Source organism: Pithys albifrons, chromosome 21, assembly GCF_047495875.1.
Source record: "Pithys albifrons albifrons isolate INPA30051 chromosome 21, PitAlb_v1, whole genome shotgun sequence".
NCBI lineage: Eukaryota > Metazoa > Chordata > Aves > Passeriformes > Thamnophilidae > Pithys > Pithys albifrons.
In genome coordinates this window covers 535,630-555,751 of record NC_092478.1, presented here as the reverse complement: position 1 = coordinate 555,751, position 20,122 = coordinate 535,630, and the positions used below count along the sequence as shown (strand labels likewise).

Below are 20,122 nucleotides of genomic sequence, written 5' to 3'. Positions count from 1 at the left end.
GGGAGGGCGCAGGGCAGGAGAGGGGAGGCGGGGCGGGTTGGAAGGGGATGGACCGGGACCCGACGGGAGGGGACGGGACCCCGGGGACGGGACCCCCGGTGCGATCAGGGCTGCAGCGCGGACTGGCCTTGCAGGGCGTCACTCCCCGCGGCCATTCGGGGCGGTCCTTGAGGGCTGCGGTCTCATCGAGTTACGGGGTGCGTCCCCATCCATTCTAGCGCAGGTACCGGGGGCCCCGGTGGTGCTCACCCTCGCAGGAGGCGGCGGCGGTGCCCCCCGCCTCTGCCCACGCCGGGTCCTGGAGTGTGGCGGCTGCAGGACCAGGTGCAGGCCGCATTCATGAGGCTGCAGAGTCCCCGGTGCTCAGCTGCTCCCCACCCTCCGGCGGGGCTGGGGGCGCCGCGGGCAGCTTCCCCTGCAGAGAAAGCGGGGCTAAGGGGGTGTCACGGGGTCAGGGATGAACCATCCCCTGCCTGCCCTCCATGAGCCAGCCCGGGCTCAGAGCACAGCACCCCGTGAGGCACCTCGGGGGGAGCCCCCTCTCCCGGGGCCAGGCGGGCGCTCCGCGCTGCGGGTGCCGGGGGGCTCCGGCAGCCCCGCACGGCGGGAGCGAAGCCACGCGGGGGCGCTTTGGGCACGCGGCTCCCACCGCCGCTCCCGACACCGCGATGGAAGCGACGAGCGGGACCCGCAGCCCCGGTGACCCCGCTGCCCACCCACCCGTGCCGGCCGCCCGCGCCGCGGGGGCTGCGTGCCGCCGTGGTTGGCCGTCCACGGGCCCAGGGACTCGCTGGCGTAGAAGTCCATCGGGTAAGGCTGCTGCCACTCGATGTCCTGGAGAGCCACTGCAGCCTGTGGAGGGGACAGGTAGCTGAATTCCCAGGCCGTGACCGTGACAGGGGGCGGGCAGTCGTCCCAGCAGTGGCTTGGTGTGCCGGGCGGGGCACTGCTGGAGCAAAGCTTGCGACACTGGGAATCCCACTGGTTTCTCAAGAGACTGGATATCCCAGCAGCATGTCTGGACAGTGCACAGATGCAGACAGAAGAGGGTACACTGCTGGCTGCAGCAACACCCCAAAGCCTGCTCTGACACCTCACCCCAAATCAGGACGGGTCCCCAAAAAACAAGAGCAGGGTGCTCACCTCATAAGGTGTCAGCAGCGGCTTGCTGAAGGCTTCTCCCCAGTCAATGGAGAGCCGGGGACAGGCCACCTGCACCCACCTGGAAGGGACACATGTGACAACAATAGGGCTGTGCCTTTTGGGAATAAGAAGCCACAGTGAAGCCCCTCAGCAGCCCCCCACAAGATCTGTACTGTGCCAGAGCCACCATGGTAAGAACAGCTATGTCCCCTCCCAGCCCCATGGGCAGAGCTTGTGCAGGGAGGCACAGTGCTAACCCAGGACAGGTATGGCAGGAATGGCTTCAAGCAGGAGTCAGAGACCTGGACAGGGATGGGGCACCCCGGGGCTGGAGCGGGGTCAGCAGCACTCACGCATCCACATCTGGGAAGAGCTGCAACTTGCTGGGGAAGATCTCAGACAGCAGCACCCGCACGTAGGGCCGGCCCAGGGCACGGAGACGCAACTCCAGGTGCTGCGGGGGCAAAAGGCACCAGGGGGTTTAGGGTCCCCATCAAGCCCCTCAAGCCCTTCCCACAGCACCTTCCTGTCCATCAGACCCTCTGTGGGTTCCAGCTCAGCCCCACTGCCGTGTCCCCTGGCAGTCGTGGGCCAGGCACAGTGTCAGGGACTGCAGCCATGGCTCCGGCTGGCACCCAGCTCTCCCCCGCACATGCCTCAGCCTAACGAAGTAATTACTGCTCAGTGACAACAATCTGTTCTCGTTAGCTGCTCCCTGCCCTGGGATGCTTGCCTGCCATGGGCTGGCTGTGGCTGGAACCTGCAGGAGAAGGAGAGGGGCCAGGGATGTCCTCGTCCATTGAAGCTGGCATTCCATGTCCCCTGCCCAGCCAGCTGTGGCCATGCCAGTGTCCTGCTCCTGTGGACCAGCAGCTGCAGAGACCTTGCTGCTCTGCTCTACCCACTGGTCCCTGCACTTACCCAAATTGCTCATGCGGCTACCCCAAAATTTCTGAGTGTCAGCAGGGCACCCTAGGCCCATGGGGCATTCTGTTGTCTGTTCCCCTCACCCAGCTGGGGTGCAGAAAGCGCCAGTAAAGCAGCTGAGCAGGGATGATTAACCTGATCAGAAGTTCATCCAATTAAACCAAACCCAGGGAATTAATTGCCAAGCTGTCTGGGCATGGGGGTCTCCAAGACTAGCCAGCTCTCTCCACCAAGGGGCAGGTTTAATGAGCCCTTGCCTGGCCTCCCTCATCTGCTGCTAATTGCCCTGCTCACTTAGCTCAGGGGCACGCAGACTGGGGCCAGTGGCCAGTGATGGGTTGCCATGTCCACCCACACTCGCCTCGGCAGCGAGGACACTGTGCCAGTGGTGCCATCGCTCACCAGTTCTTTCCCATGCCCAGCAGCAGTGCCCAGTGCCCCAGCGGGGGCCATGGGGGAGAGGGCCGGTACCTGCAGGATTCTGGGGGAGCCCTGACGCCCCAAGGTGCCCAGGATGAGTCCCCAGCAGCGGGCGCTGGCGGCGGTGCGGACGGCGTCCTGCCGAGCGCGGTGCATGCGCTCGTGGCTGTAGTGCTCCTGGGAGAACACCTTGCTGTAGGGATCGTACCTGCAAAGCACAGCCAGGCTCACACGCGCTCCATCACCTGACCCCCCTCCATGCTGGCCCCAAATGATGTCTGTCTCTCATTAGCACTAATTGCCACCCACAGCATCTGTCGTCAGCCAGGAGGACCCAAACAGCTTGTTAGGGACAAGGACAGGGACAAGTGTCCCAACGCAGCACCCCAACACCCAGCACAGCCTGAGCTCTGCACTCCACGCTCAGCTCCCCACTATCCTAGCTCATCAATTATGAAGAAATATTTGATTTGTTGCTTTGTTTGACGAGGAGAATTTTAATCAAATCCCACTCAGGTTTCGGCAGCTTCACCAGTGCCATAAACCTGACGTGCGCCTCCCGTTAGTAACAAACGACCTACTAGGAAATTCAGATTCTGCCAAATGGGCCCAGCCTTTCACTCCTGATATTTCATCTGCTTTCAGCAGCCTCATCATAGCGCTTTATGGCCTCTGCCTGCAGCAGCCGGGCTTTAATGGCTGCACCTCCACGAGCTTTCACAGGTACTTGTCAAAATGTTTATATTCAGCTGGACTAAATGGCTCATGTTCATCTCCCTGCTGCACCTCCTCACCCACCCTGAGGCCTCTCACTTGCCTGAGCCTGCTGCAGGCAGCTGTCTGCCCAGCCCTGCAGTATGGGGTGCTTCTGGTGTGTATGGTGGGGACAGCTGGTCCCCAGTGTGTTGGAGGAGTTGGGGTGCTCCCCTCCATGGAGCTGCTGGCAACTGGAGTGTGTGGCCATACCTGTATGCAGGTATCCCCGGGTTGGCAATCATGATGGACTCCAGGTGGAAGCGCCCATCACCCAAATACCTGCCGAGAGGGGAGGGAGAGCTACGACACATGGGAAACAAAGGCACCCATCCACATGCCCACCGTTTCCCAAGCCATAAGTGTGTGGAGAGGCCAGGACTCCAAGCTCCTATGGTGGGGCCCAGGGGCAGCAGGCACAGGCATGAGTGGCTCTCTGTGCAACCCCCTGCATGGCGAGGCAGGAGCGCAGCCATGCTCAGAGCAAAGAGGGATGCTCACACCAGCACAGGGTGGCTGGGAGCTGCTTCATCTCAATGGCTGGTTCTAGACGTTGCTGCTTCCATTTCTAATCGGATTTCAAGTCAGCAATTACATTTCAAAGCCTTTCATTCAGCTGCCCTAATGGAGTGAGGGCTTTGAAAATGAATTCAGACGTAAAACTTGACTAGATTTTGCCCTTAATTGGAGAATGACATTTTGGGAGATCAAAGCTAATTTGTCTGCAAAAGTTAGCCCCAGAGACGGCGCAAAGAAGAAAATAATAACGCAGGGAGGATGCAGGTAAGGCGTCCAGTTGGTACTGCACTGCTGTTCCTGTGTCAGTGGAAAGGACCTGCTCTCACCAATGCAATGCCAGCCTGGCCACCCCTGCCTGCTCCTGATGCCCCTGGAGAGATGGAAAGCAGAGCTGGTGCGGCTCAAGGTGAAGCCAGAGCTCCCACTGACCCCGTGCCCAGCCTGTATCCCTGCACAGCCACGCTCAGACAGGCATTGGCACTGTAGGCTCCAAGGAGTGTGGGTGAGAACGAGCTCAGCAGGGCTCAAACCCACACCTGGGCTCCCCAGCTCCCCCCAAGGGTGGGGTGCTTGTATTTATTTATTCTGCAGCACACTGTATTCACAGTACATTAAGCATTTCCATTACCTAAAATAATTAGGTGATAGGAAGCGAAGTGCTCCCTCTAATTTGCTGTCCTTAAATAAAATTAATGTTGCTGTGATGTTGGGCCCTGGTCATTTGTCTTTTCCAATTATCCACCCGCCCTTCCATCTATTATCTATTCTGATATACGACTCAATTATTTCCTCTGTGCTACAAGCACACGCCACTTAAAGCAGTGTGAAGAGCTGGAGGGGGCCTGTCCCAGCCCGTGGATGTCCCTCACCACCCCCCTACGCTGCCCGAAGCTTGGCAGGGGGTACAGGAAGGGTGGTAAGACTGAGTCAGGTTGGAGGGTCCTGGAAGACCCCAGGTACTTACACAATGGCATCTGTGCCCTTGGCGAGCCGGGGAGATGTGCAGCCCAGGATCTCTCCTGGGGACAATGGCTTACACTGGGGCACACACACTTTGTACTGGGAGCGCAGCTCCTGTGACACTGCCTGCAGGAGACGGAGGTCAGCAGGGATAGACCACGGCACAGAGGGTGGCTGAAGACCCCTGGGGACACCCTGGCCCTGACAGTCTCACCTGTTGCAACCCAGCACAGAACAGCAGAGGGGAGCCAGCCTACTTGGGGCAGCACCAGTAACAACCCAGCACAGCCAGGATGCTCACTGAGGCTCAACCAACATATCAATTAAAAGACAAGGAAAAAGGCTTAATGCTTGGATAGTCCCGTGTTTAGATAGACATGGCTCAAGAGGCTCATTCATCTCCTCCTGTCCTGCCCAGCCGGCCGTTCAGGGGCAGACAGACAGACCCATCGGAGCTTCCCCGGCCGCTGCCGGCACTGCATCAAAATGCCAAGTGCTCCACTGCCTGCCCTGACATTTACAGAGCAGCTCCCGGGGGAGCCAGGCAGGGGTGCCGCCATGAAACATTGATCAGAGTTATTACAAAGTACTGGATCAACATTACGGCAGCAGCATATTATTGCAGTGACTCGTCAGAGGGGAATCGGCACTATGGGCACCCCAGGGCAGCTGCTCCCACCCTGCAGCTGGGACAGGGAAGGACTGAGCCAGGGGCCAAGGCAGGACAGAAGCCCCATCCTGTGCCATGCACTGCCAGGGATCTCATCTCACCTGCAGCGTGGAGACAAACTGGATGGTGCTGACAAGGGCCAGAGAGGTGCCCGCCGCAAAGTTGAAGTGAATGCTCTCAAGAAAATGGGATGCATCAATCTTTATGTCCACGAACACGTAGAGCATCTTCAGCCCCTGTGTGGAGTCAATGGGAACTGGCGACAGGAAGAGAGAGGGTGTGTGAGGTACATCCAGGGCTCCAGCGAGCCCAGGCTGTTGCTTCCTGCAGCTGGGGGATAAAGGATGTTGGTGGGGTTTCCTGAACCCCAACTGCCCTGGTGGAGGCAGGGTGAGCTGTGCCACCTCTCTGCCTGTGCTGGCACCCCAGGCAGGGGTTGCAGACGGGATCCATGGAGAGCACCTGCATGTTTCTCTCCAGATAATGGCAGCCTGGGGAATCAATGAACACAAATCTAATTACCCCCAGTGCTAAGAAGCCTTTGTCACCACGATGAAGTGAATAATTAAAGTACACAGAGTCCACATCGATCTGCAGCTCCGCATTCACTTCCCATTTTGGTGCTCTTCACCTGATCACAATTAAGTGCAAATTACTCCCTCCTGTGGGGCACGTGGGGCTGGGAGGGAGCAGGCAAGTGTCTGTGTGCCCTACCATCAGCCAGGCTAGCTACAGGAGCACTGTGGACAGCCTGGAAGGAGTCCAGCGCCCTGTGGGTGCCCTGTGGCCCACCCAACCCAGTGCAGGCAAGGGCCACAAGGCCATGAGCAGCAGGTGGCAGCTAGGCTGGTGACAGTCAGCCTGGCAGTGCCTGCCTGTCCCTGCAGGGAGCAGTTCTAGAAGATGTGACTCCCATTTACCGGAGCAGCCCAATGGATACGGTGCTTTCCTCCCCTTCCTGCTGTTCATTCATGAGCAGCAGGATACAAAACAGGAGTTTTATACTCCCTATTCCAGTGGTGCCCATAACCCTCCTTCCGTAACAAAGCACCTAGCACAGATATTTATCACCATGAACACTCTCACCGACATGGCTTTCAGGACTGAGTTCTCAACTGGGGAGTCAGTATTTCATATGGAGCCTGATGCAATTCTTCAAACCCATTTATACAACCCCATAAACATCCAGGAGGGCTGCCAGGTGCTGGGAGCATGGTGGCAGTAGGGATGCACATGCCCACCACTCGCTATGGCAATTCTGCAGATCCACCTTAAAACCCAGAGTGTCTTATTGTTATTTTTGGGCTGATTCCATCCTGGGTGGACTTCAAAGTTAGCAGCATCTGGGACAGCAGCGCAGTTTCCATGGCAACTGGATCCAGAGTACTGTCCGCCTGGGGAGCACACAGCCTCCTCCTCCCTTCCCCGCCCAGCCTGCACTGTACCTGCAGAGCTGCCTTTCCCAGCCCCGGGGTAAGTGGGACCCCCAGGCCCTCCTCCCCTCTGCCATCATTCCTGACTTCTCTCAAAGCCCAGGGAGGTGGGGTGGGGAGGCAAGAGCAGCCTCATTGCCACTGGCAGCTCCTGGGCTAATGAGGTCCTGCCAAGCCATGGCCTTGTTGCTCTGCTCTTGGGCACAGGGCTGTGATCTGTGCACTGCAGCAGCCAAGCACAAGCATGCCCTGCTGCACCCAAAATCCTGCCCACAGGCAGCCACCCAGCCAGCCTGGGCCAATATAAAGCCAGAAGCTGAAGCTGGAGAACAGAAATCCCTTTGGGAAGGGATTAGCCCTTGGCACTAAGTCTCCAGGCTGATGCTGAGCAGGGCGGGGAGCCGCTTGCCATGGCATGGTGGCAGCAGCACAGCCTCCACAGTGCCACGCACAGCCACTCTGGCAGCCCTGCCGCAGGGCTGAGTGTCACCTACTTAGGCAGCTGTGTCCATAGTGCACCAGGAAGTCAGCACCCAGGGCCTGGGCCGTGTAGTCATCCACGCAGCACGCGCCATAGGTCACATCACCCATCACCACCGTCTCTGCGTCTGTGAACCTGCGGGAAGGCACAGCAGTGAGGTCATGGCCGGCTGTGTCACCACAGCCCAGGGTCTGCCCCCCAGCCCCGTGGCACTGGGGGATCCCGCGCTGCCATTGCACCACGTGCCAAAGAAGACAAGCACTGGCTACTCTCCGAGATGTCAACATGATTAAGCTGGAGAGCGGTAATCCTCCTCTTCAATTGGGTAAAGCTGTTTGCAATTCAGCGGATTATCCACTCATCAAACAATACGCTGCCAGCTTCCTAATGCTCCGGCAGGGAGAGCAGCAGAGGGAGACCCGGCACAATGCGGTGCTGCCACTTCCACCAGCCAGCCCTGGGGACTGGATCCACCAGGATGGGTAGAACAGCTACAGTGGCATCTCCAGCTGTGCCAGCCAAGCTGGCTGAGCCTCCACCACCTCATGCCTGGGCACTGTGAGAGCCAGTGCACCCTAATCTGCACCTGGCTGTGTCACCCATTCGTGCCAGTTTGGCCAAGCTGGATGTGCTCCAGGAAGAGCATCCGGCATTCCATGCCAAGCCCACCTGGCACTGGACAGCCAGTGGGCAGAGTGACACTCCCCAGTACTGAGCAGCACAGCCACGGCTCTGGCATGATTCGAAGGCACCACCTTGGTGGGTATTTTGTATCACCATTTGGGGGGATTATTAGCTTGGCAGCCTTCCCAGGGAGGGGTCATGGTAGCTTACAGAGGAAAGCAGGTATTGTGATGACAAAGCCTGGTGCCTGGAGGGGATGCTTAAACCAGATGCTAATTCTTTATTTACTCGAGGCCACATCAGCGGCTGTAGCTTGGTGCCAGCAGGGTACCCCCTGCTGCTGGCATGGGGCTGGGGGAGGAGGGGGCCCTGGCACAGTGTCACCCCCAGTGCTGGCTGTAGGCCAGGGTCCTGTGCTCCCCCCAGGCACCAGGCAGGGAGCGTTATGTCGGTGGCAAGAATAGAAATGGTGGGCAGAGCTGGGCAGATGGCAGAAGGTGGAGAAATGGTGGAGCGTGCTGAATATTAACAGCTCCGGCCTATCCATCACCGCCTGGGGAGGGGGACAGGGGAGTAGCTCTGCTGGAGCATTCCCAGAGAGGGGGCAAAGCCATCCTCACCTCCCGCATCCAGCCTGGGCATCTCCCACTCCACACAATTTTCCAAGGGTTGGAAGGGTTGGGGATGCAGTTGGGGAGTGTCAGAAGACGGACCAGATTCTGCCAGCTCCCAAATTCAATGATCCCTCCCTGCCAGCATGGCCCAGATGGGAGGATGGATCCTCCACTGCCTGCATGGCCACGCCGTGGGGCAGGGGGCTGCCAGTGAAGGTTCGAGAAGGCTCTTCCCACCCTCTCGAGCCCCCAGCCCCCTCCTCTAATGAGAGGTGATGAGATGAACATGAATCAGACTCCACACATCTCAGCAAAAGTGGAAAATTATTCAGCTCCTTAAGATTCAGGACGGGGAGGTCTGACTCAGAGCGGCAGCCAGCGCCGCTTAATTTTTTATAGATTAAAATGTATGCAAATTGGCCCAAACCCCAGAGAAAGTCCCTGGGGGTGAAGAGCAAGAAAGTGAAATAGCAGCAGTGGAGGGAGGAGGGCAGAAGCACCGATGGCCCCTGCCCGGTGTGCGGAGCTGCAGCCAAGAGATACACGGCCACTGGCCCACGGGCAAGAAGAGCCACAGCTGAGCCAAGAGCCTACGGGATGATGCCTGGTGAGGAGGGACACCAATGGTACTGCCATTGTGGCCAGCAAGGCTGGAGGGGTGCCAGGAGACTGGTGGTGCCACAGGAGAGGCACCCAGATGGCATGGCACGCACCAGGATCACCAGCTCCGGCAGGGCTGGACAGTCGAGCAGAGCAGTTATCATCCCCCAAGACAAATCAAAGGCAAGCACGAGGGCCTCCCCTTGATGTTTTAATCAGTTCGGTGTCGCCAGAGTCTTTCATCAAACTACAGAGGAAGGAAATGTCAATTAGCAGCACCTGTCTCTGACACGGGCTGGGGAGCTGCCCATCCACCAGATAGGACCAGGATGAGGGCAGGGGACAGCCATGGGAGCATCCTTGTGGGTGTTTTGTGTCCCTGGAAGTCAGTGGAGCCATGGGTGGGTCCCAGCAGTGTGTGCTGGCAGGGAGGACGCAGCGATGGGGATGCCCCCACCCAGCACGGAGACTCACTACAGCTGGGAGCTCATGAATATTGAACACGTGGGGAGGTTATTCATCTTTTACGTCCTGCAAACCCGGTTCATTCTGAAAAACCGCCTGGCCTTAGCATTTTTCGCATCTCCCCCTAATTCATTATCTCCTTCTTTAAACAGATGGCTCCCAAAATCCCATTTACAAAGCGCCATGCCCATCACTGGCAGGACACATGCCCAGGTGGGCCAGGTCCCAGCCCCGATCCCAGACACTGGTACCCCCAGAGCCTCCCAGCCTCACTCTCCCCTGGCGAGTGCAGGACGGAGGTGACAGTGACCTAGGGACAATTTGAGGACTGAAAATGCTGGGTCAGAGACAGGCACACAAGAGGCTCACACATGCATGGGGTGGCCACACCCTGTCACCTGAGCACTGGCACTTGGCTGGAGCAGTCCTGATTTACCCCAGCCCATCAACAAACGGATGAGACTGTTTGCTGCCGGCAGGAAGGCGAGGTCCCCTGGCAATGTGAGAATGATACAGCGCTGGTTCTCAAGCCATGAAGCAGAGCTGCTCTCCCCAGCAGGGAGGAGTCCTCAGCCTTGGGGTGTCCATCATGCCTGGCCCCACCAGCCCTTGGTGGGGAGGGGATCGAGGCGACCAGGCTGAGAGGGGCTGGTCCTGGCACCACAAGGCTACCTACTGGAGGACGGAACCAGGACTGAGATGCTGGTGTGCCTGCATGTCCTGCTGCGAACAGGGACATGGCGCAGACAGCTCCTTGCTTCAGCCACCTGCCTCACCTGCATGTGGCCCTTCAAATAACTCATGCCCTGGCTCTGGGACAAAGGCAAAGCCCCACAATCACTCCACACTCACTGCCTGCCCTGTACCCAAACCCAGTCTGTCCCAGGACACTGGTGGATGCTGCTGTCCTGGGCTGTGGGGGGCCGAGTGCAGCCCCGAGCAGCGAACAATGTGCTTAATTAGCAGAGAAGCCCATCACCAAGCCCCATTACCACACTCCCAACTTCATTAGCACAGGAAGGCTGCACATAATTAAAGTAATGAGCTTGCAATTTTATTGCAATCGGCACTGGAAGAGGCCCACTGCAGCTGGGCAATCACAGGGCCCTGCTGAGCTTCTGCAAGTGGGTCAGGATGGGGGGAGGTGGGTGTTCCTGCACCCATCAGGAGCAGACACCTCTGGCTGGGTCTCCTTGCCTGAGGGGACCTCTTACTCTGCCCTCACTGGAGGTGCCAGAGCCAACACCACCATCCCAAGGGGCACATCCTGGGGTACCCCAGCTTTGCTGGCCCTGTAGCTGCAAAAAACCACAAAGTAAGGCAAACCAAGGGCCAGTGTATGGTGGTGGCAAAGTCACCAGGTGTGTTCTGCACCCAAATGGTGCCTGTTTCTTCTTCACCATAGCCAGGCCACAGAGCTCTGTGGAGGAGGTGGCATGGGGCATGTGCTGGTGGGCACCACACTTGCACTGGCTCATCTCAACCCTGGGAGGTGACAGCCCTATAGATTTCATACATTTTCCCCTGTCTTGTCCCCCTCGAGCAGTCACCACCTGGGAAGAAGGTTTTAAACATCTTCAATGAAGTGAGGACTTCATTCTTCCTAATGATGCTGTTGTGTGTGGTTAATGATGGTGATTAAATTCCCCTGCACAGCATGCACCACTCTGCCAGAGCCTCCAGGTTGTGCTTAAAGGACAAGGGCAGAAGGGAAGACAGCACTGGCCAGCAGAGTCACAGCACTGTGAGGCTGGATCCTGACCTCTGTTAGTGTCCCAGGATGGCCCTTTGGGACCTCCTGGTGATGCTGCCAGCTTCACCACAGCACTCAGTGCCACACTGTCTGCCACATGACAGACCTCTCTGGCCATGGGACTTGGTGCCTGCATGGCACTGGAAACCTGCTGGGCACACTAGCTATGGTACCAGCGACTGCCAAGCACAGCAGCCATCAGGGGCTGTTTTCTCCTGGACACAGTGGGGCATTTCAAGCTCTGCCACAGCTGCTGACCTGTATGCATAGATTTTTAACTCTTTACTGCTCTGCCAGAGATGATTCAAGACTCCCTGTCACTGAAAAGCCCCTATATGCTCCTGGGCACACCATAGCACAGTCACTGGGATGGACTGTGCACCTCCAGCACTGCCCCACACGGATGCTCAAAAGCCATCAGGAGTTGGGAGCTGTTAAGGCTGTGGCAGGACAGCCTGCGCAGGCATCAGGACAGCCCTGGCCCCTCTTGACATTGCCCGTCCCTGCCACCAAGCCATAGCTGATTAGCAGGAGCCATTCGTCCCATCTCGGCAGGAGGAGACAGAGGGATCAGCAGCTGCGAAGCCTGACAGCCGACTTCATTAACATGGAATCATAAGCCCAGCCGAGAGCACAGAGAGCCCAGCTGATTCGTCTGCTCCAGCCCCAGCAGTGAGGGGAGCAGGGCTCCACTCCCGGCTCCACAGCCCCCACTGCAAGCTGGTGGTGCAGGGGGCACAGCTGCCGCCCCCCAGGCACGACAGCAGGTGGGCTGGGCTGCTGCCCCCTGCCCAAGCCGTAGCCCGAGATCCCCCCACGTGGCTCTCTACGCTGCCGCCCCCCAGCACGAGTTACCCTCTGCCGAATTACATCAGCCGTGACAAATGGAGACAATTTGGAAGGTGCGGCGAGAGCGTCGTGATGCGGTGCCAGCAGCACGGCAGACCCCGGCCCCGCCGCCCCCTCCCGCAGCTGGCTGCTCCACAGCACAGCTTTGACAATGACAAACCTATTAACGCTAATTAACTGGGCCTCACACCGGTCAATGCTCCAAGTGCACTCTCGATTTCAAAGGCTCCAGGATAGGAACCCCACCAGCCTTCCTGGCAGCAGTTGTGACACTTTGGCTACATCTTCATCCCTGCAGCCCCTTGGGGCTTGGCAAGCACCAGTGCAACACCGGGAAGCCCAGCCAGGCCTCAGTGGCAGCCCCCCCTCTCCTTGTCCCACCAGGGCTCCCACATTGCAGTGAGGGATGCAGTGACATCATCTTGCATGGGGACAGATGGAGGACTGTGTCCTCCCTGAGCCATCCATGCTGCAACACAGTGAGCCACATCCCTGCTCTCGGCTCTGCCCAGCACTGCCAGGCCACAGCACAAATATTTTATTAAAAGGCAGATCCAGCAGAAGGGATAAATATTCCATCTGAGCAGCAGCTGACATGGCTTTGGTTGAGCCAGAACACAAGGGGATGGGCACTGTCACCCCAGGGGCACCAGCCTCGGGCATGGTTCTGCTGCCATCAGCAGAACGTACAGGGGAGGGGGAGCTCACTGGCATCCCCAAACACCACTTCCCACCAGCTAGAACAGGGCAGGAGGCTGCAGGGATGGGTTGGGGAGAGGGGCTGCACACTGAGCAATGCTCCCCATGGGGGCACAGGTAGCCCCAGCATGCTCAGCCCTTGCATTCTCTCTGCCACCAGAGGGAAGGGGACATACCAGCCCAGAGCTGATGGTACCCCCAGCCCATGTCCCCAGGCTGGCCACAGCAGCCATCAGCAGAGCACGAGGCTGCAGTCATTCCCGTCACGTCAGAGGCTCGTCCGGCCCCAGCACCGGGTGAGAAGGGCCAGCAGGAGCAGCGGCCGAGCTGCGATTCCACATTAATGCTGGCGATGAATATTAATAGCAGAAAGAGGCAGGCACTAACGGGGCCACCTGCTGACTCACCTCTGGCAGTGGAACTGGGTCCCAAGTGTGTCCCCAGGAGAGCAGGGACAGGGCTGGGCTCACTCCTGCCCACAGCCACAGTCCTCCAGCTGGCAGTGCTGGTACCCTGCACTGCCACATCCCCAGCGAGAATCACAGATGGTACCCAGTGCTCCCAGCAAGGGACCAACAACTGGGGTGCCTCTAGGTGCTGCATGGTGGCAGCGAGGGAAGGATACATGCCTCCCAGCCAGCCTTGAGGCCATCCCCCCATCCAACCACCATTCCATCAGTGTTGCCACAGCCCCTCCACGGCACCCTGGCATTCAGCACCCTGGAATCCACCATGCACCGGGAAGAGAGGCTTAAGGTTTCATTCAGATAAAAGAGCCCCTTAATCCGCTGCCTTTGAAGTCGGAGACATGAAAGCGGCTGGGTGCCAAAGCCGGAGAGGAGGCAGCTCCACTTAAAGGGACAAACCCACGTAGATCTGCCCACACTTGCACTCATTCCCTGCCCCACACACCCGTCCCCTGCCCACGCCCACCTTCCCACCCAGAGCAGGGCTGCCGTGGCCCCACAGGGGAAGCGATGGCAAAGCACAGACAAAGCCTGCGGCGCGGCAGCGGCTGCTCGGCTCCGGCAGCAGAGAGGGGAGCCTGCTGGCCCCGGGAAGGCAGCTGCTAATGAGAGCCACGACCCCAATGGCAGACGAGGCACGTGGTGCTATTACCACTAATTCACTGTGCTAAAACAGAGAGGGGCTGGGGAGGGGGCCGCTGGCAGGCAGGGAGATGCACTCAGCAGTAAAAAGATCACGGCTAATTTCTACAAGGTGCCTGCATCTGCTGTCACTGCACAGCCCAGCAACTCTCTGGTGCCTCAACCTCCGCCCCGAGCAGCACAAAAAAAACAAGTGAGGAGCCCTGGGGAAGGGGTTGCCCAGCAGGAGTCGCTTGCAGTGACCCCTTCCATGCCCTCACCGTGGCCTTGAGCCTCCCCAGCCAGACAGGCTGCCCCTGAGCTCCACGCTGGGCAGTATGGCTGCAGACACAGAACGAGGCCACGGGGCAGGGGGACAGGTCTGTACTGCAGTGGTGGCCCTGCTGGCAGCCCTCTCCTGGCTGGCAGTGCTGCTGTGGCAAGTGTGCTGGCACCGGGCTGGTGTCAGCTGGTTGTTAACACGGCTGCTCCCTGGCTCCAGCACCCCTGCAGGGGCCCCAACACGCTGAGCCTGTCAGCAGCTCCCAGCACAGCAGCAAGGGGAGGAGAAGACAAGCGGCGAGGGCTGGGCTTGCACTGTCCCCAGGGCTGGCAGCATGTCTATGTGACCTGCCACAGGGCAGCAGCGCTGTCTGGCTGTGCCCCATGAGTGCAGCCACATTGGGGCTCTCCACACTCTCTTGTCTATAGCCCTGGGCCTCATCCTGCCCAGGCAGCTCCGCCCAGTGGCCACCCCATTCCCAGCAATAGCCCCCACCCCATTGCCAGCCTCTGGAGTCCAGGAAGGAAGCATGGAAAAGAAGCCATGGTCTTACCGCTCAATGATGTCTGCGATGGTGCAGGCGAACATGAGGAGCCCTTCTGGCATCTGCAGGGCCACTGGGAAGAGAAACAGCCCCAGGGTTAGGAGAAGCTGGAAGGGACATACTGAAGCAGGGACCTGGTCATCAGGGCCAACATACTCAGCTTGAGCAGCAGCCACAGAGCCACCCTCCCCAAAACAGCCAGAAACTGGCCAAAAGTCTTGGTGGCTCTGGCAGCCGGGGTGCTCCCTGTGCTGCTTCAGGCCATATCCGCCCTCCCTCATCCCTCTGGGGACCCGCTGACACTGCTGGTCTTTCCCACTCCCTGCAGAAATGAGTTCCAGATTTTAATTACGAGCTGCACAGGAAAAGATACTTTCTTCTGTTTATTTTAAACCTGTTCCTAATAAAGTAAACATGTCCCCTGGTTCTCCCAGTACAAGGAGGGTGAATAATCATCCCCTGTTCAGCTTCCCCACATCATTCACAATTCTACATCCCTATCATATCCCACTTCATTCACCTCTTTTCCAGCTAAAGGATATAAATCTATTTAATCTCTTCTTATACAGAAGCTGTTCCAAACCTTTGATCATCCTCACTGTCCTTCTCTATACCTTCCCTTCCTGCTTCTCTCCCCATTTCAGGAGGGTGACCAGCAACGATGCAGCATTGTGCCTTAGCAGGAATTTATTCAACAACAAATGATGTTTCTGGTTTGCTCCCTCCTGGCAGCTCAGAATAGTCCTCTTTCCTCCAAAGACCAGCTGGGCCTCCCAGTGCCTGGTGTCCAGCCAGAAGCCCTCATGGGGTGGTAGGGAGGAGGCAGGACTATGATGGGGAAAATGAATGGAGGAAGTCCCATTAATCCTGTTGTTGTTTCACCTCCCAAACCCACAAGATATCCCAGCTTCAGTGACATCTATCCAAACATGCTCTCCACATCCCCCTCCAGCAAAATCCCTGTGCTGTCAGGCCCAGCCTGCTGGCCAGTGTGGAGCTGTGTAAAGACCTGGCTCAAACTGGGCTAATTCCACCCTGTTCCAATCCACAGGGCCCAGGGAAAGCAGCACATGCTCTGCCAGCTCCTGCCTGACCTGGCAGTGCTGACAGCTCAGGGTCTCAGCATCTCCCAGCCCATATGAGACCATTTTGGCCCATTTGGGACCGCTCTCCACTCCAGACCTACAAATAGCTTTGCCTTCCCCCACAAAGGGTTGGCAGGAGGTGGCTGGGTCACTCTCCACTGACACAGCACGATGGGGCCAGAGGGTGCCACCCCAGCCCCCCAAACCCACCTGCAGACAGAGCACAGGCAGGGCTGGCTCAGCCCAGCGGGAGGCTGCGTTGCCCCAGCAATGAGCCCCTGGCTGGGCTCTGAACACACAGATTTTTAAATCCCGGCACGGCTGGCTGGCTGATGGGCTCAGCCACATATTTACATTTAATTAGGAGGTGCCAAGCAGCAAAACACAGCAAGGAAAGCCAGAGCTGCATGGCTGGGCAGCCTTGCCATGTCCTGATAGGACACATCCAGCCCTGCCTCCCAGCCCACAGCCAGGTCAGGGCGGAGCAGCCCCACAGCCTCCGGCCCTCCCACCCCACAGCCAGGACCAGCTCAGCTCCCTGAATATCCCTCACAATGCCTGCCAGCCCTGCCAGCTCGGTGGCAGTGGGCAGAGGCATTTCCAGGTGGATACAGCATTTCAGACCTGACTCTGCCCCGAGCCCCTGCAGCCCCACAACCCTGTGAGCAGCCCCTGCCTGAATCTGAAGTGAGGGTGGGGACACTGGTGACATTCAGGGGTGGAAGGGGAGGCTCCATGCTCTGATGCCTGCAGTGTCTCACACTGCTTAGTGGGATGCACAGGCTGGGAGGGAAAGCCCTGACACCACTCCTGAGGCCACCAATGCCACTCTCCACCCCTCCAGGGCTATACAACCCGCACAGGACCCCAAGGAAGGTTCAGACCAGAGCACAGCTTGGTTGCCCACTAGTTGCCCTGCTGCCCAACCTTGCTGGGCTTCCCCTTCCCAGCCCCAGCAGCATGTCAGGAAAACACAGGGAGAGGCAAGAGGACAGGAACACAGGAGGGACCTGGCCAGCATCCCAGACACATCTCCAGGCTGACAGGTCCGTGCAGCCCAACCTGTCCTGTCCAATGTGATTATAATCCAGAGATACAGATCTATTAGCCCACCTCGAGGGGAGGAGAGCTTGCCAAGACAGAGCCTGAGCATTCCAGGGCACTGCAGGCAGCCTGGCACCTCCCTGGCCCCAGCCTCATCTGCCCCAGGGGTGCCCCACGGGGCGGGGGCGGCACAGCAGCCCCAAAGTCTCCCCTCTCTCAGGTCAGTGCTCACCCTTCCTGGCCCCGGCCTGCCGGATCCGCCAGATGGTCTTGGGGATCTCGAAGTTGTAGTTCTGGGGCAGGGCCTTTACCGCCTCCTGCAGCTCCACATTTCCAAGGATCTCCTCGGGGATCTGCTGTGCCACACGTCGTACGGGGGCTCTGGCTGTGGGACAGAGGAGGGGGCTAAGGGAGGGACCAGGAGGGCAGAGCACCCTGTGGCCCACGGGCCAGCAGCACTCCTGCTGTCCTCACGCCAGCCCTTGGGACAAGCAGGAGTCTCTACGCTCAAACAGGCAGGGACAAGCAGAGAAGGAGGTGGGGTCCTGCCTCTCACATTGGGAGCACGTGGCTGCTACTTCTTTTGGGGAAAAAGAATGGGGGTCAGCCCAGAAAGCGACACTGTAACTATGTGAAACCCGTGAGTGAGGGTGGCTGTCCCCAAACCGAGGGGACACCAGCACAGCCCCGCACGGCTCACCCGCCAGCACCCAGCGGGACCCGCACGCGTCCCTCCTTCCCCAACAAGGACATCCCGTTATCCCACCGGGAAAAAACACCAGCGGCGGCTGATCCATCCCCGGGAGCCTCATCCCGGAGCCGCCCCCCGCCAGCAGCCGCCCCCCTACATCTCGGCGATGCCAGAGAGCGGCGGGGGAGTGACAGCAGGGGGATTATTCATTATTTCCAGCCAGCACCGGCACTCATGAGCCACCAAACCCTCCCCGCACGGCCCACGGGACAACCGACAAAGGGCCGGCTGGGCCAGGCCGGCGGCGGGGGAGGTGGGACTGTGGCGGAGCCGTGCACGAGTTCGGCCGCTCCCGCCGCCCGCAGGGCCTCCCGCGGCGAAGTAACGAAAGAGCGCCCGGCCCCGGCCCCAGGAGCCCGCACCGCCCGGTCCCGGCCCCAGGAGCCCGCACCGCCCCGATCCCGGCCCCGGGAGCCCGCACCGCCCCGATCCCGGCCCCGGGAGCCCGCACCGCCCGGTCCCGGTCCCGAGAGCCCGCACCGCCCGGCCCCGGGAGCCCGCACCGCCCGATCCCGGCCCCGGGAGCCCGCACCGGCCGGCCCCGGGAGCCCGCACCGCCCGGCCCCAGGAACCCGCACCGCCCGGCCCCGGCCCCGGGAGCCCGCACCGCCCGATCCCGGCCCCGGGAGCCCGCACCGGCCGGCCCCGGGAGCCCGCACCGCCCGATCCCGGCCCCGGGAGCCCGCACCGCCCGATCCCGGCCCCGGGAGCCCGCACCGCCCGATCCCGGCCCCGGGAGCCCGCACCGCCCCGATCCCGGCCCCGGGAGCCCGCACCGCCCGGTCCCGGCCCCAGGAGCCCGCACCGCCCCGATCCCGGCCCCGGGAGCCCGCACCGCCCGGCCCCGGCCCCGGGAGCCCGCACCGCCCGGCCCCGGTCCCGGGAGCCCGCACCGCCCGTCCCCAGGAGCCCGCACCGCCCGGCCCCGGCCCCGGGAGCCCGCACCGCCCCGATCCCGGCCCCAGGAGCCCGCACCGCCCCGATCCCGGCCCCCGGAGCCCGCACCGCCCGGTCCCGGCCCACCTGCGCCGGGCCCCCCGGCCGCGCTCCCGCCCCGCACGGGCGCCGCCATCGCTGTGGCGCACGGGGGGCGCGAAGGCAGCACCAAGCGAGCCCCGCGCGAGGCCAGAGCAGTCGCCGCCCGAGAGATCGAGTGCAGGAACGGACCGGCGGGCCCCGACGGGACGGACGGCGCAGGGGGGACCAAGGGGGCTCGGCGCGGTTCCGACGGGACAATGGGTGTGCAGTGGGATGTGACAAGCGATGCGATGGCGGGGCTGTTCCCCCTTCACGTCGCGGAGGTGGCTTTGTCTCATCTCTCCCGGTGCTGACAGCCCCGGGATTGGCGGTCCTAAAGTTAACACAGGGACGGGACAGGGGCATCGGGAACATTGTCATGAGGAGCGGTCCATATGTCGCCCCTACTCATATCGTGGGGCAGAAGCCAAGTCTCTGCGAGGCGTGGAGCAGGAGGGACCCACGGGTCGTGGAGATCCCCCGGCAGTTCAGTAAAGACAACAGCGCTGCCGGGGGGATAACGGGACCCTCGGTGGGACAGTGGGGACAGCAGCGCTGCCGGGGGGATAACGGGACCCTCGGTGGGACAGTGGGGACAGCAGCGCTGCCGGGGGGATAACGGGACCCTCGGTGGGACAGTGGGGACAGCAGCGCTGCCGGGGGGATAACGGGACCCTCGGTGGGACAGTGGGGACAGCAGCGCTGCCGGGGGGATAACGGGACCCTCGGTGGTGCGAAGGGGAGGAGGCGCGAGGCACCCTCGAGAGGCAGGAGGGACAGTCCGGGGGCAGTGGGGACAGCCCAGGGGGGCGGCGCGGTCCCGGTGGGGTGTCGGAATCCCGTCGGGGAGTGCGGGGACAGCAGGAACCGGGAGACAAAGGGGACAGCAGGAACCGGGATGCAGAGGGGAGAGCAGAGCTCCCAGTGGGGCAGCAGGGACCCAGTGGGGCGGAGGGGACGATAAGGGGCGGAGAGCATCGTAGGGAGCGGCAGGGACTCCGGAGGGGCGGCAGGGACCGTGCCGGGGCGGAGGGGACAGGGGGACAGCAGAGATCCGGATCGGGCGGGCGGCGGAACCTCGGCGGGACACCGGGACACGGCGGGCAGAGGGGCCGATGAGGGGCGGAGGGGATGGCGGGTCCCCGGGGAGCGGCAGGGACGGTGCGGGGCAGGCGGGACAGCGGGGACAGCCGTGACCGCGGCAGGCGCAGGGCGGCGCGGCAGAGCCCCGGCTTGATGTCGCGGCTCCGTGTCGACGACATCGGCAGAGGGGACAGCGATGGGGCGGGGGAGGAGAGCCTGTCCCGGGGGGACCGCAGAGCCCCGGGGGGGCTGCGCTGGGCCATCCCCGCCGGTGGGGCGGAGGGAGAGCGGCGGCGCGAGGAACGGGAGCAGCGGCA

General features: G+C 60.9%; 1 protein-coding gene across 1 annotated transcript; it reads right to left on the bottom strand.

The window, feature by feature from the left end:
• Positions 1-19: 19 nt before the first annotated feature.
• Positions 20-18,813, bottom strand: DPH1 (diphthamide biosynthesis 1). The gene is made up of 12 exons (XM_071574861.1): positions 18,729-18,813; positions 17,187-17,339; positions 14,835-14,898; positions 7,320-7,441; positions 5,494-5,648; positions 4,727-4,848; positions 3,457-3,525; positions 2,542-2,698; positions 1,497-1,597; positions 1,144-1,222; positions 721-852; positions 20-415 (listed from the first exon to the last, which is right to left on the bottom strand). The coding sequence occupies exons 1-12, from the start codon at positions 18,775-18,777 to the stop codon at positions 338-340; spliced, it is 1,281 nt and encodes a 426-aa protein (XP_071430962.1). The 5' UTR covers positions 18,778-18,813; the 3' UTR covers positions 20-337.
• Between the last annotated feature and the right edge of the window lie 1,309 nt (positions 18,814-20,122).

What these genes read in the sequence shown, in the direction of transcription:
- DPH1 (XM_071574861.1), bottom strand. Translation starts at nt 18,777, where the DNA reads ATGGCGGCGCCCGTGCGGGGCGGGAGCGCGGCCGGGGGGCCCGGCGCA. An exon ending in AAGGGCACAGATGCCATTGT is followed by an intron (nt 3,526 to 4,726) that starts GTAAGTACCTGG and finishes CCCTCTCGGCAG; the next exon opens with GTATTTGGGTGATGGGCGCT. An exon ending in GCTCCCCCAGAATCCTGCAG is followed by an intron (nt 1,598 to 2,541) that starts GTACCGGCCCTC and finishes TTGCCCCCGCAG; the next exon opens with CACCTGGAGTTGCGTCTCCG.